The 14972-nt window shown below is 43.3% G+C and overlaps 1 protein-coding gene across 1 annotated transcript; it reads left to right on the plus strand.

The window, feature by feature from the left end:
• The first annotated feature begins 2172 nt into the window (after positions 1 to 2172).
• On the plus strand, positions 2173 to 14972 carry ELSPBP1 (epididymal sperm binding protein 1). Its single transcript, XM_034986563.1, has 5 exons — positions 2173 to 2242; positions 7757 to 7894; positions 11655 to 11801; positions 12850 to 13008; positions 14815 to 14972. Exons 1-5 carry the CDS (start codon positions 2173 to 2175, stop codon positions 14970 to 14972), a joined length of 672 nt encoding a protein of 223 aa, XP_034842454.1.

Here is a 14972-nt window from a genome sequence, read left to right on the forward strand (position 1 = left end):
ACTATCAGGATCATAATGAATTTAGAATCGTGTATAGCACTCAATGAGTATTACCTGCTATTTTTTTATGATCTCAGCGAATCATCATAACAAGTCTAAATGGTAGGTAGTATTAGTAATCCCTATTTTTAAAATATATTTTATTTATTTATTTGAGAGAAAGAGGGTGAGCAGGGGAAGGGGCAGACTCCCTGCTGAGCAGGGAGCCAATGTGGGGCTTAATCCTAGGACCCCGGAATCATGACCTGAGCGGAAGGCAGATCCTTAACCGACTGAGCCACCCAGGTGTCCCAGTATCCCCATTTTTTAGATGATGAAGCTAAGGCTTGGAGAATTTAAGTAACTTCTGAAGGTCACCCAGGTGGGAAATGGTAGAGTCCAGATTTCAACCAGGACCAGCTAGCCTCCACAATCAAAGGTGGGTCCAACTCCAGAGTCTGAACCACCAGTCGGAGTTAGTCATGAGCAGGTAGGCAGTGAATGAGACATCACTCAGGAAAAGCAAGTTTGGGGCATGGTGCTGTGGTTAAAAATAACAAGAGAAATCAGAAAATGCTCCCATATGTAGCAGGAAAGCCAAGTGAAAAGGTGTGTTCTGAGACCCGGGTGCTCAGTGGCGCCGCCTACCTGTTCGAGGACCTGAATCTACGGCTCTGGGATATTTTTTTCCTCCCCAAACCCACCATCCAGAGTTGTTGCCATCTGATGTCTCTCCTGAGCTGCCCTGATCTTTGCCTTAATTATTCATAAACAAAACTAACAATTTACAACGGAAACACACTTTTGCATCAGGATCTGCCTGGACCCTCGCGGCCTCCCCCAGGGGCAGGAATTAGTAACCTACGCTCTGCAGGTGAGGGAACAAAGACCCACAGATGGGAAGTGGTTTATGGAGCTTGAGAATTCTGACACTGGTGTAGACAGGTCTGTCGTTGAACCCGAGGTCCGTCACCTACCATCTGTGGTGCTTGGATAAGTTACTTAACCTCCCATATCTTGGTTTCGCTCTTCCGTAAACAGAGCTGATCATGCCTGCTCATCAGGTCATTAGAAGGTGGCATACAGTAGGCGCTCAATAACTGGTAGCCAGCAGAAGTGGTAATAGTAACTGAGTCTCAAGACAAAAGCAGACCACCGAGTCCAACCCTGAGTTGTTGTTTCTGTGGAAAATGGCATATCTATGTGTCATTAAGGAAATGGCAGAGAGGCAAATAGAAATTCCAGCTGGGGAGCATGGTAAATGCTGATCATTAAGGTACTTTCATATCCCGCTGGAGATGGGTATGATCCATGAGGAGGGTTTAAGGCTATGGTTAAGATCCCCATGACGAGTAGAGCCTTTGAAGCTATTTACATGGGTTAGAATCCTGCCATTTCCTCTCTGTGTAACCAACTCAGGCAGATCACTCGGCTTCTCTGAGCCTCAGCTTCCTCATCTGTAAAATGGGATTAAAATAGCTATCATTTCATTTGTGAGAACCAAGCGGCATACTGTGTGTTGAGCGTGTAGCCTGGAATACAGTAAATGCTCAACAAATGCAACGTTTCTCCTTCCCATCACACCGACCCCTCCGTAATGACAGTATATATATATTTTTTCTTTCCTGTAAGAGTAAATTACTCTTCACTGCCCTCTAGGAGTATAAAGTAAAATGGCATGCATGACACCAAACCTGGGAGTTAGTGGAAGAAGGAACCCATAGGAGCAAAATTTTTGTCTTCCTGGGGCTCTGGGTGGCTCAGTCGGTTGAGCGTCTGCCTTCAGCTGGGGTCATGATCTTGAGGTCCTGGGATCTAGCCCCGTGTCAGGGTCCCTGCTCAGCGGAGAGTCTGCTTCTCCCTTTCCCTCTGCTCCTGCCCCCCACTTATGCACGCACTCTCTCTCTCTCAAATAAATAAAATCTTTAAAAAAATTTTTTTGGGGCACCTGGGTGACTCAGTCGTTAAGCATCTGCCTTCTGCTCAGGCCATGGTCCCAGGGTCCTGGGATTGAGCCCTGCATCGGGCTCCCTGCCCAGCGGGAAACCTGCTTCTCCCCCTCCCACTCCCCCTGCTTGTGTTCCCTCTCTCGCTGTGTCTCTCTCTCTCTGTCAAATACATAAATAAAATCTTAATAAATAAATAAATAAATTTTTTGTCTTCCTTCAGTCCAGAAAGAAGAGGCCTGTTGAGATGAACCCATGGTCCAGTTACATGTTGGGATGGATAACCTTCCTCCTCTACTCCCATGAGACAAGTGGAAGTGAGTATACTGGAAAATGATGGGGAAGATTTGGAAATTAGAAAGAGTGAATGGGTCAAAGCAAGGATTCCTGGATTCAGGTAAGGAGGAGATAGAGAATCATCTGCTCCTGGACCGCCTTGACTGCAGATAACTGAAAACAAGAAAAGCGAGACCCTGGATAAGTGGGTGGTCGCTGTAATGGACACAAGCACCTTTCATGATGCTCAGCACATGGAAGGGAAGTGCAGATATGTGAATTAAAAGGGGGGCTCTAGGGGTGCCTGGGTGGCTCAGTTGTTAAGCATCTGCCTTCGGCTCAGGTCATGTTCCCAGGGTCCTGGGATCGAGCCCCGCATCGGGCTCCCTGCTCCGTGGGAAGCCTGCTTCTCCCTCTCCCACTCCCCCTGCTTGTGTTCCCTCTCTTGCTGTGTCTCTCGCTGTCAAATAAATAAATAAAATCTTTAAAAAAGGGGGGGAGCTCTAGGGGCGCCTGGGCGGCTCAGTTGGTGATGCCTCTGACTCTGGATTTTGGCTCAGGTCTGTGAGATTGAGCCTCATGTTGGGCTCTGAGCTGGGCGTGGAGCCTGCTTGAGATTCTCTCCCTCTCCCTTGCCTCTCCCCCACCACTTGCGTGTTCACTCTCTCTCTCTCTCTAAAAAAAAGGGGGGCGCTCTATAATTCCAATGGATTGAGTCTTCAGACTCCAACCTAGACCCTCCACTCTCTTTCTTAAATTGTGGTAAAATGCTCAGAACATAAAATTTACAATATTTACCATTTTGAAGTGCACAGTTCCATAGAAGTAGATTCACATTGTTGTACAACCAATAGCCAGCGCTCTTTTCAGCCTGCAAAACTAAAACTCTGTACCCATTAAACAACTTGCACCTCCCCCTCCCTTCAGCCCCGGCAACCACCCTTCTACTTTCTTTCTCCATGAATTTGACTGCTCTGATGCCTCATGAAAGTGGACTCAAACAGTACTTGTCTTTTTGTGATTGGCTTATGTCACTTCGCATAATGTCCTCAAGATTCATCCATGTTGTAGCAGCTGTCAGAATTCCCTTTCCCTTTAGGGCCGAATGATATTCCACTGTGTGTGTGATCCATACATGTACATACCACCTTTTGTTTATCCATCCATCCACTGATGGACTTGGATGGTTTCTACATTTTGGCTATTGTGAATAACACTGCTCTAACCATTGGGTGTTACAAATACTTCTTTGAGAATCCACTTTCAATTCTTTTGGGGATATACCCAGAAGGGGAATTCCTGGGTCATATGGTAATTCTATGTTTAATTTTTTGAGGAAATGCCATACTGTTTTCCAAAGCAGCTACACCATTTTACATTCCCATCAACAGTGCATAAGGTTCTAATTTCTCCACATCCTTGCCAACACTTGTTGTTTTCTGCTAAAAAAAAAAAAAAAAAAAAAGTAGCCATTCTAGTGGGTATGACGCTACGCTCTTAATATATCTAGGAATCTAAATCAACCACCCAAAGATCGTATGGTAAGCACAGAAGCAGAACAAAGAGAGACCCTGATTATATATAGTTCACTCAAGCTAGGGTGAAACAATTCTCTACAATTAAAATCCTTTTCTGTCTGATGAGCCCTCTCCCTTGGATAGGCTCAAGAAACACTGTTTTTTTTTAAAGATTTTATTTATTTATTAGTCAGAGAGAGAGAGAGCATAAGGAGGGGGAGGGGCAGAGGGAGAAGCAGGCTCCCACTGAGCAGGGAACCCGATGTGGGACTCAATCCCAGGACCCTGGGATCATGACCTGAGCCGAAGGCAGAGGTTGAGCCACCCAGGAGTCCCTCAAGAGACACTCCTGTTTTCATGCCCTTGGATTCCACGAAGTCCTTTTTCAATGATCACATTCTATATTCCAGAGATTCCTAATATGAGGTCACCGGGCAAGCACCAGAGCCCATGAAACCCCAGATTGGTATAAAAAAGGGGGTGTATTTATCAGGGTAGTGAGAATAGATATTGAAACAGACAAACTCCAAATTATAGCAGCTTAACACAAATCATTTTATTTCTCCTTCCTATAAAGTCCAATGAGGGTGCGTCTGGTCAGCAGGGGTCCATGCACCTTCCACTGTGGGGTTCCACCATCCCCTAGGGCTTTAGGGTGTTCTGTGGATTCTTTGCTTGGAGCTGATAGACAACGATCAAAAGTCTGATGATCTTGGATGAGAGTTTTTTTGGCCAGGAAGTGATAGCTGTCATTTTCTCCCACTTCCACTGGCCAGAACTCACAGGATGCTTAGCTGCAAGGGAGTCTGGGAAATGTGTTTTTTAACAGTACATTTAGGAGGAAGATGAAGCTGGTTTTGAACACACAACAGTCTCTGCCACAGGGAGGTATGAGCATTTTCCCTGAGAGAAGGTCTGGCTTCTCAAAAGAACTGATGAGTCCCCAAAATGCTAAGAACCCACAGTTTATTCAGTCAGGGAACAATACCAGCTTTTTCTGTTCTTGTCTCATTCTAGTCATACCTTCTTGAGACCATACCCACATTCCTGTGGCAAAACTTGGCATCCCTAAGTCTCCTCTGCACATATTTATAGGATACACATTTATTGAGTGATTCCCAAATGCCAGGCACCATGCAATGGGCCAGAAACATAGCAATAAATAAAACTCATGCTCTATAATCAGAGAGCTCACAGCAAACAGGAGTGATAGACATGTAAACAGATAACTATATTCTTTAAATATTTGGTAAGTACATTTATAGAGATTGACTCAGAGTATTATAAGAGTGCAGAAGAGTATTGATCCAGACTGAATCAGGTTGTATGGTTGAGTAATGGGGAGTAAGGCTAGGAAGAAAGAAAAGAGCAGGATTAAGGGCATGAGCCAAATGCCAAAGACAAGAAAGAGCATGGAGGAAGGTCGAGGAAATGTTAATCAGGCAGTGAGAACAGAGAGGTCAGCAGGGCCCAGATTATGGAGGATTTTAACCCAGTTAAGAAGATTAGACCATCTGCTGGATTACTTTGCAGATGGCTAATAGTATCTATTATGTGTTGGTTCTTACTAACAACTCCCAAGAATAATCTTAATCCTGTGTCAAGGGGGCATCTGCCTGCCCTCCCAGCATTGTACATACCGGTGGTGTCCATGACTGAGAATCATTGATGATGATGATGATGGTGATGGTGATGATTGCTAACATTTGTTGAGTAGCAGTCATGTTCCAGGTACTCTTCTAAGCACTTTCCAGATATTAACTGGTTTCAGCTTTATAAAACCAAGACCAGAAAGTTCTGAGACTCAGAGGTGGACCACGCAATGTGACTTAAGGGCCCCTACTTGCATCAACCCATTGGTGAAACTCAAAGCTGGAGGTCTGCCTTTTCCACCCTCTCCCAGTACATCCTTCATTCACCCTTATGGTGGCTTAGGTCAGATTATACAGGGTAGGAATCTGATCTAGAAGAGATGGGGGTACAAGGTTGAGGATAGAGAGGATGTCTTATGCATCTGTATTGGTAACAGACTAACTATCCCCAAATGTCAGTGGCTGAACTCAGTAGAGTTCACGTCAAACTCATCCAGCACTTCAATGTGGATGTTTGGTGGGAAGCCTTTTTGTTGTGATTCAGAGATGCAGGACCCTTCCGTATCATGGCTCCTCCATCCCCTAGAGCCTCAATGTTCTCTGCAGGGTCCTCTTTATCTGAGTTTCTCAACCTGGGCACTATTGACATTTGGGGCCAGATGGTTTTGTTCTGGAACCTGTGCATGGTAAAATGTTTAGCAACATCCCCAGCCTCTGCCCAGTAGATCCCAGGAGCACAGCCACCAGCTCCCCCTTCTCCCAGTTGTAACAACCAATATTTCTCCAATATTTCCAAACATTGTCTAATGTCCCCTTCTCCTCGAGAACTACAGCTCTATATCCAGCTGGCAGAGGAAGAAAGGAGCATGGAGGTTTGCTTGGGACTTCTCTGAGCAAGGAAATGGAGAACATGATTTCCACCCACATTCCATGGGTTGTAACTGAGTCACGCGGCCCCAACTAACTATAAGAGAGGCCAAAAAATGGGTTCAAGCTAGGAGCCCAGAAAGAAAAAGAAGATAGGTTTTAGTGAGTCCATGGAAGCTTTGCCTCACCATGTTTGGAACATGAGCATGCACGCGCACGCACGCACACACACACACACATCCGTGTGTGCAAGCACATAAATAACCTATCAGAATGTCTTAGTCATAGTAAGCCTTCATTATATCTTTGAAGGAGGGAGAAAGCGAAGGGAGGAAGGAATGACAGGATGAAGGCAAAGAGAAAAGCTATGATCCTGGACCATTAGATATAAAATTCTAGTTCTCATTCTAGTTCTGCTCAAAAAAAAAAAAAAAGGCATTAAGTTGAAATGATTCCTTATCTTACATGGGTCTTCACTTCCTTCTCCATGAAGAATTTGGGCTAGAATAGAATTTCTTAAGATGTGTTTCAGGGACCATTAGTCTCCAAAGCTCTCAAGGAATGGGAGGAAAAGGACAATTCAATATACTCCATACTCCTCTTGCTAATTCAATTCTCATTTACATGTTGACCCTTTTGATGAGTCCTTCATCAAAGAAACCCATTTATCTTTTTTTCATGTGGCATTTTCTGAACTTATTATCTTCATTCTGTCAGTTCTTTCTTAAGCATCTACTATGAGCAAGTCACTATTCTAGTTTCCGAGGTACACTGTATCAAGACAAAGTCCCTGCCCTCACACTGAGGAATGCAAAGGCCAAGGGTTGCATTTCTCCAACTTCACTCATCCGAGTACCACCCCCTCAGTATTTGCCACATCTGCACATCACCAGCAATATCATTTGCTCGACCTTCTTCTTTAGATGTGATCTCTTCTTCACTTTAACACCCTTATTTTAAAGAATAGTTAACATCAGCTCTGTAATCTGTAAAAATGCTACTACTTGCCATAAACAGAAATTGCAAACAAAAATAAATACTATGAAAACAAAATCCTGTTATTACATTCTACTAGATGCTATTGTCCCAATAAGGCTTTGAGCCTGAGTCCTGCCCTCTTTTTGTTGTTGCTGTTAAAAAGGGAGATTATTAAGAATTAGAGACATGGTAGAGAAATACTAGCATTAAAATGAAGCTTTCTTTTTTGTGTCATCAGAAAGATTGAAAAGAGCGTTGCAAAATGCAATTGCTTTTCAGAATTATTTAATGTGTGTCCTTTCATTACCTACTGTGATCTCATGACCTTTACCAAATGTGTTTTCTGTGACGTCGACGGTGCTCTGATGGTCTGGAAGAAAACTTTATCCTTGTTGCTTTCATGGTTTATGAGACTCTTTCCCTGTACTCTTGGTCTCAAAATAAACTGGACATGCCCTTGTACGTCACGAGAAAGCTGGATGCTAAGACTCCACGTGTCGCCTTCAGACCCCCCCGCCCCCGCCATGAGAACCAAACCAAGACTCATCCTTGGCTCATTCATTGTGACGAAGCCCCTTCGTTTTGTCTCTCTGTCTTCCAGATCAGAAAGATTCATGTGTCTTTCCCTTCACCTACAAGGGGTCTTCTTACTTTTCTTGCATCAAAACCAATAGCCTCTCCCCTTGGTGTGCAACCAGAGCCATTTATGATGGGCAGTGGAAGTACTGCATGGCAGACGGTGAGTGGCACCATGCTGTCCCCTCAGCAGGCCTCCTCAAATGATGGGTCACAAAAGAAAATGTGTGGGTTTGTATAATATGATCATATTTTTGGTTTTTGTGGTTTTTTAAATATTTTATTTATTTATTTGACAGAGAGAGACTCGGCGAGATGGGGAACACAAGCAGGGGGAGTGGGAGAGGGAGAAGCAGGCTTCCCATCAAGCAGGGAGCCTGATGTGGGGCTCGATCCCAGGACCCTGGGATCATGACCTGAGCTGAAGGCAGACGCTTAACGACTGAGCCACCCAGGCGCCCCAATATGATCATATTTTTGAAGACGAGTTATGATATATGTGTGTGTGCATAGAAATGCTGCGGGAGGCTAAACACTGAATACTAGTAATGGATAATAATGTTAACAACGGTAGTGTTGAAAATGGTGTTCTCTGAACCACCATATTTTTTTTCTCTTTCTTGATTTTCTAAATTGATAAAGAAAAACAGAAACAGTATAACAGAGAAGGGATTTGAGAGACTCTGTTTACTTTTTTTTCAAAGTCCAAGACATTTTTGCAATTGTATGATTTCTATCTTTTGTGCACAAAAGGCATTTTGTTTTAACCAATACCTTATTGTTGGACATTTTAATTGTTCCTACTACTAACCGGCTTTTGAATATTTAGGACTTACTTTTCCCTCTTACCACTGTTCTTGACTCCCTTAAATCAAATTCTCCCTTTGATAATAAATATAACATCCCTTTTACTATCCTGAAATAAAATTTATAAAGAACATTACCTATTCTAAATTCATAATTTCAAAATAAATCAACATAATTCCATAACTGCAGTATAGAAGTAAAATGAAGCAAATTGATAATAAAATAATTAAGCACGCATGATCATAACTAACCTAAAAGATATTAAAAAGTGGCCAGACACTTGTACCTCCAAGCAGAATCTCTTTGATTGTAAGAGCTAACAATGACTACAAAGAAGCCCCATTACACTGAAAAAAAACCAAACCAAACCTGGAAGCAATATTATCTCTGATTGAAAATATCGCTCCCGTTCAAACAATGTAAATCAGGATCAACTGGTTGAAACTGAATCTGAAAATTAGAGTGTTTTTTTTAAATTCTGGAAAAGAGGCCCCCGAACATGCATAAGATATACAAAAGGGGACAAAACTCTGCCCAAAGTGCATATACTAGGCACAATTATGGCCTAGAGAGTCAACAACCTGCATTTGATTAAACCTCTTTCAGCCATATCACCAAGGGCTCCTGAATAGATGAAGGTATGCTTTTTGCATCTCCTCCCTCAGCTCTGGCTCCTGAACCAAATACTGCTCTTTGGACCCATACTGGCGGGTATCATACTACTTGTGAATAGCTTTAGCATCTTAGCCTTACCCTTACCCTGACGTCTTCCCCTTACACAGCGGTGGAGAAGTGGTTTTTCATTGCTATTTCCAAGTAATGCCTCACAGGACACAGGACGCTTCTTCTCGTGAGTGCAATAGCGATATCAGAAACAGGTGTCCATGTCAATCCCTAACAATGCTAGCTTACGATATTCATATCACTTAGACATATGCTATTGTGCAGAGGCTTCTCTGCTCATTTGCATGCTCCCTCAATAAGGACAAGGTGCTGGGCGCCTGGGTGGCTCAGTTGGTTAAGCGACTGCCTTCAGCTCAGGTCATGATCCTGGAGTCCTGGGATCGAGTCCCGCGTTGGGCTCCCTGCTCAGCAGGGAGTCTGCTTCTCCCTCTGACCCTTCCCCCCGCATGTGCTCTCTCTCTCTCTCTCATTCTCACTCTCTCAAATAAATAAATAAATAAAATCTTTTAAAAAAATAAAATAAAATAAGGACAAGGTGCCACCACTGTGTAAATCAGAAAAACAGAGTCATCCCTAATTCTTTCCTTCCCACCCTGCATGTAACCCACCAACTAGACTTAATTTTGCCTTCAAAATAGATCCTAGCTTCAGCTTCTGGGAAGAACCTGCTTCCTCTGCTTCCATCCTTCTCCAAATCACCATCAACTCTGCCTGCCAAAATTTGCTAACTGGTCTCCCCAAATCCCCCTCACCTCCCTCCAACTGATTCTCCACACTTCAGTCAAAGAACCTTTTTTGGAATGTGAAGTCAGGCAATGCTACTTCCCTGCTCGTGTCCCTCTGGCTCACCTGCACACTTAGAAGAATATCCTGACCCCCGGATAGCCAATGCAATACTGAGAAAGAAAAACAAAGCAGGAGATACCACACTTCTGATTTCGGACTATATTACAAAACTATAGTAATAAAAACAATATGGCAGAGGCATAAAAACAGACACATGGATCAATGGAACAGAATTGAGAGTCCAGAAATAAACTAAGGCATATATGGTCAATTAATTTATGACAAAGGAGCCAAGAATATGTAATGGGGAAAGGACAATCTCTCCATTAAGTGGTGTTGGGAAAACTGTACAACCACATGCAAAAGAATGAAACTGGACCCCTATCTTACACCATACACAAAAGTCAACTCAAAATGATTGAAGACTTGAACATAAGATGTGAAACCACAGAACTCCTATAAGAAAACGTGGGAGTAAGCTGTGAGACATCAGTTTTGGCAATGGTTTTTTGGATTTGACACCCAAATCAAAGGCAACAAAAGCAAAAATAAACAAGTGGGACTACATCAAACTACAAAGCTTCTGTATAGCAAAAGAAACCATCAGTAAAATGAAGAATCAACCATGGAATGGGAGAAAATATTTGCAAATCATGTATCTGATAAGGGGTTAATATCTGAAATATCCAAGAGAACTCCTACAACTCAATAGGAAGAAGAAGGAGGAGGAGGAGAAGAAGGGGAGGGGAGAGGAGGAGGAGACCTCTCACCTTGGTCTGCAAAGCTCTACATGACACTGCCCTTTCTATCCTCATCTTCTTCCACTCCCTTCCTTGCCTGCTGAGATCCAGCTATACTAATTGTCATGTTTCTTGAATATTCTGAACTCCTTCCTGTCTTTGAACTCTTCACACTTTCATTCCCTCTGCCTGAACCTCAATTCCCCCCAATTTTTGCATGGCTGGCTTCTCCACATTGGGAGAACCTCTTCTCAAATGCCACCTGCTCAAGGAAGACTTCCTTCATCCCTTCGTCTATGAAAACCCCTCCATCATTTCCAAATGACCCTGACTCCCTCACTCAGTGTGAGTAAATCCACCCACTACAAACATAATGTCCAAAACTATATTTGTAGTACTACATTTGTGATGGAAAATTCAATCTATCTATGGAAGTTGCAATAAGGCACCAACACCTAGATGATAATTTTATTGTATTTGACTTCTCTGATATTTGACTTCTTTTTTTTGTAATGGCAACATTCTTTTGTATGTCAAGGTCTTGACTTCATCTGTTGGTCATAAACCATCAAAATTCTTTGTCTTGATTTGATTCCTATATGTCTTCTGCTGATTCTAAGAGATTCGTTTTTAAGACACAGTAAAGTACGTTGTTTGTTTGTGCAGTATGTGGGGGCACCATGCTTGAGATTGGGAACTCTGTTGGGGAAGCTTTGAGGGTGAAAGTACAGGAAAAGGCTTTCTTTATGAAATGCTTGATGAGATGAATGAATAAAATCTCTTCCAGACTTGAAGCTTGTCCTGTACTTTGGTGGCTAATGGATGGATGGATGGATGGATGATTAAATGACTGTCCCATGAATGGCTGGAGAAAGTCAAACCACTCACGGGCTCCTTTCTGTACAGATTACCCACGATGCATCTTCCCCTTCATCTATCGAGGAAGGTCCCATAACAGCTGCATCATGGAGGGCAGCTTCCTTGGAAAGCTGTGGTGTTCCGTCACCTCCAGCTTTGATGAGAAGCAGCAGTGGAAATACTGTGAAACCAATGGTGAGGCACTAGAGCAGGGATGGGGTGTTTGGTGGGAAGGAAGGGAGATAGCAATGATCCTACTGAGGAGACAATGGCACAGGGGAGAGCAGAGCAATGGGAGTAATACTTCTAGGAATCAAGGGTCTTCTTGGAGAATACATTAGGACAACCACAGGAGACAGGAATGTCCTGAGACCAGGTTCCCCCGAGTCCCCATTGTCAGCATGGAAAATCCAGTTGTCCTAAGAACCAGAACCATGGGTTGTAGTCCTGATATTGGTTTTCAAGTATTTCTGTTGCCAGAATTGTCAATAAGCGGATTCACCAAGTGCTGGACCCTTCCTTAACATTTCATCTTAATAACCTCTTCACTTCTTAATGACCTCCATTCATTCTAGAGCCCTTTCTGTATTAGACTCTGATCCAGGACCTCTATATATAACCTCCCATTGAATCTTTCCACGGAAGCTCTATGAGATGCTATTTTTTTCCCTATTCAATAAATGGTCACAGTAAAATTAAGTCCCGCCCAAAGTCACACTCCTAGGTGATGTCGGAGTTAGGATTTGAATTCAAGTCCATATGGCTCTGATGCACGTGCTTTCTCACTAAGTAGTGTTGCCTCCATAGAGATGAAGATTCACGTGAGGCACCTATCCATGAGCACACTTATTCCTGTATAAAATCTTAATTGTGTTCTTCCCTTGGCACTCAAAAAATCCTAATCCCATATAAAACCTTAATTTTATCTTTGCCCTAGCTATCCATCACTTGTGTCCTTAACCCTACCAAACTTATCCTTAAATCTCACAATAACTCTGTTGATGAAGCCTGTGGAACACAAAGCCTTTGTTCAGGTAGACAGTAACTGTGTGGTCATTGACAGTTTGGGTTCTCACTTGTATGCAAAGTGGACATAATAACATCACCAGGAACTTGACTGGGCACGTTCAATGTTATGTTGCCTTTCATGAGATAAAACATGGCGCCTAGTTCATGTGTGATAAATGGAAGCTCTTTTCGTTGTCTCTTCTTGTCCCTGTGACCTTTCCATGATTATTTTCAGAGTATGGGGGAAATTCTTTCAGCAAGCCCTGCATCTTCCCCTCCATCTACAGAAATAGCACAATCTTTGAGTGCCTTGAAGATGAAAGCAACAAGTTCTGGTGCCCAACCACCGAGAACATGGATGAGGATGGAAAGTGGAGCCTCTGTGCTGACACTAGTAATCCGGGGAAGAGGACTGGGTGGACACGGGTGGATTCCTTCATTCATTTACTCAGCAAACATCTACTCCAGCCCTACTGTGTGCCAGACACCGTGCTGGGATGTGGGCATATGGTGATGAGTAATGCAGGGTCTCTTCCTCATGGATCTGATGAGCAAAGGGCATGTGATGGGCAAAATATGGGCTGCTTAAGATCCAAGAGAAAGAGGTCAGTATAAGATTTTCAAAATGTGAAACACCAAATACTCATTTGTACAAACAGAGTAAGCACGTGTTAAGGTTTAAAAAAAATCTGGGGTGCCTGGGTGGCTCATTTGGTTAAGTGTCAAACCCTTGATCTCATCTCAGGTCTTGATCTTAGGGTCATGAGATCAAGCCCTGCACTGGGCTCCACGCTGGGCATGGAGCCTACTTAAAGAAAAAAATCTATTAATAAGGGAACTAGAAGGATAGGTAAGCCAATTCAGGGGACATTATAAGAAATACATGAAATCAGTGAAGAGAAGAATATTGAGCGCAAGCAAGATTGTTAAGTTAGCCACAAAATCCATTAACATCTAAAGGGCAATCAAATCTTTGTGGTTATCTTGTCTACCAGACAGAAATTATTGGTATCTCTGTTGAACAAAAATCATTCACGATGTATCAGTCTTCTACAAGTTCCAGAGTTGGGGCCTCCAATCAACAGCAGGTAGTAAGTCAGACAAAGTTCTATTTCCCTAGAGCAGGGGTCTGTGAACCCCATCCTGCCTATGGGCCACATCTGGACCAATGTTTCTTTTGGCCCCTAGCCTAAGAATCGTTTTTACATTTTTATATTGTTGAAAAAATTCCGAAGAATGATCATATTTTGTGACAGACAAAAATTATATGAAATTCATATCTTAGGGCCCATATATAAAGACTGTATGAGGCATGAAGCTGAAAACACCTACCATCTGGCCCTTTCTAGAAAAAGTTTGCTGACACTGAGCTAGAGAATCAGCTGACCCTTAGGGATTGTTTAGACAATGCTCTAGGAGGACATGAAAAGGTCATGTGGCAATCTTTTGGTGCCATTGCGTGTTTTGGATAATTTTGCTTAAAAAGGAGAACAAACGTAGATTTGGTGGATGATCAGGGCAGAAGCCCTCAAGGAAGGAAAATAGACCATTTCTCTGTAAATATATTATACTATTTTCCCATAAAGCACATCCCAGAGCGCCTGCACTTCAGGACTGTGGACAGCTCTTCAGCACTGCACTTGGGCATTTTAAACACTTGTCTACAGCACGAGAGTTGCATGGAGAAGGCAGGGTGCAGCCTTGCTGGGCTTCAGCTAGGAACATGGGTGCTGTGTGTCCACACATGGCCGCAGAGGCCCCACCAGTATTGATTTGGGTTCCAAATAAATTTTAGCAAGCGGCGAATTCACACATTGAGGATCTGTGAGTAAAGAGGAGCCCCCGTAATATGTCTTCTCCATGCTTCCCACTCCACTCCCTGGTTCCCCTGGTGACATGACGTTGTCCTTCTCTCTCCCACTGCCAGGAACCCTTGTGCTTTCACTCTGCCCTCGTTCCCCATTCCACACCCCATTGAGCTAAACGCAACAAGCTTCCCAGGGAAGAAAATCTCTATGATATTTAGGGATTAGGTCAGCATTTATCTCCACTAATGGGAACCTCTGAGCAGTGGCCAAACAACACACCCACAGGCATTGTGGACCCCATTTTGATTTTAGGGTGGGCTCTGAAGCCTAAGCCTTCACCATACTGTAAAGGCACAGGGGTAACCACTGTCTTATCCCCTTCTTCTCCCTAGGAATTTCCTCCTTGGTTCCTGGCTTTCCCTGCCACTTCCCATTCAACTATAAAAACAAGAATTATTTTAACTGTACTGACAAAGGCACAAAGCAGAACCTTACGTGGTGCGCAACCTCTTACAACTATGACCGGGACCACACCTGGGTGTATTGCTGA

The sequence above is a fragment of the Mirounga leonina genome, unplaced genomic scaffold, assembly GCF_011800145.1.
Source record: "Mirounga leonina isolate KUSES-001 unplaced genomic scaffold, KU_Mleo_1.0 Mir_376, whole genome shotgun sequence".
NCBI lineage: Eukaryota > Metazoa > Chordata > Mammalia > Carnivora > Phocidae > Mirounga > Mirounga leonina.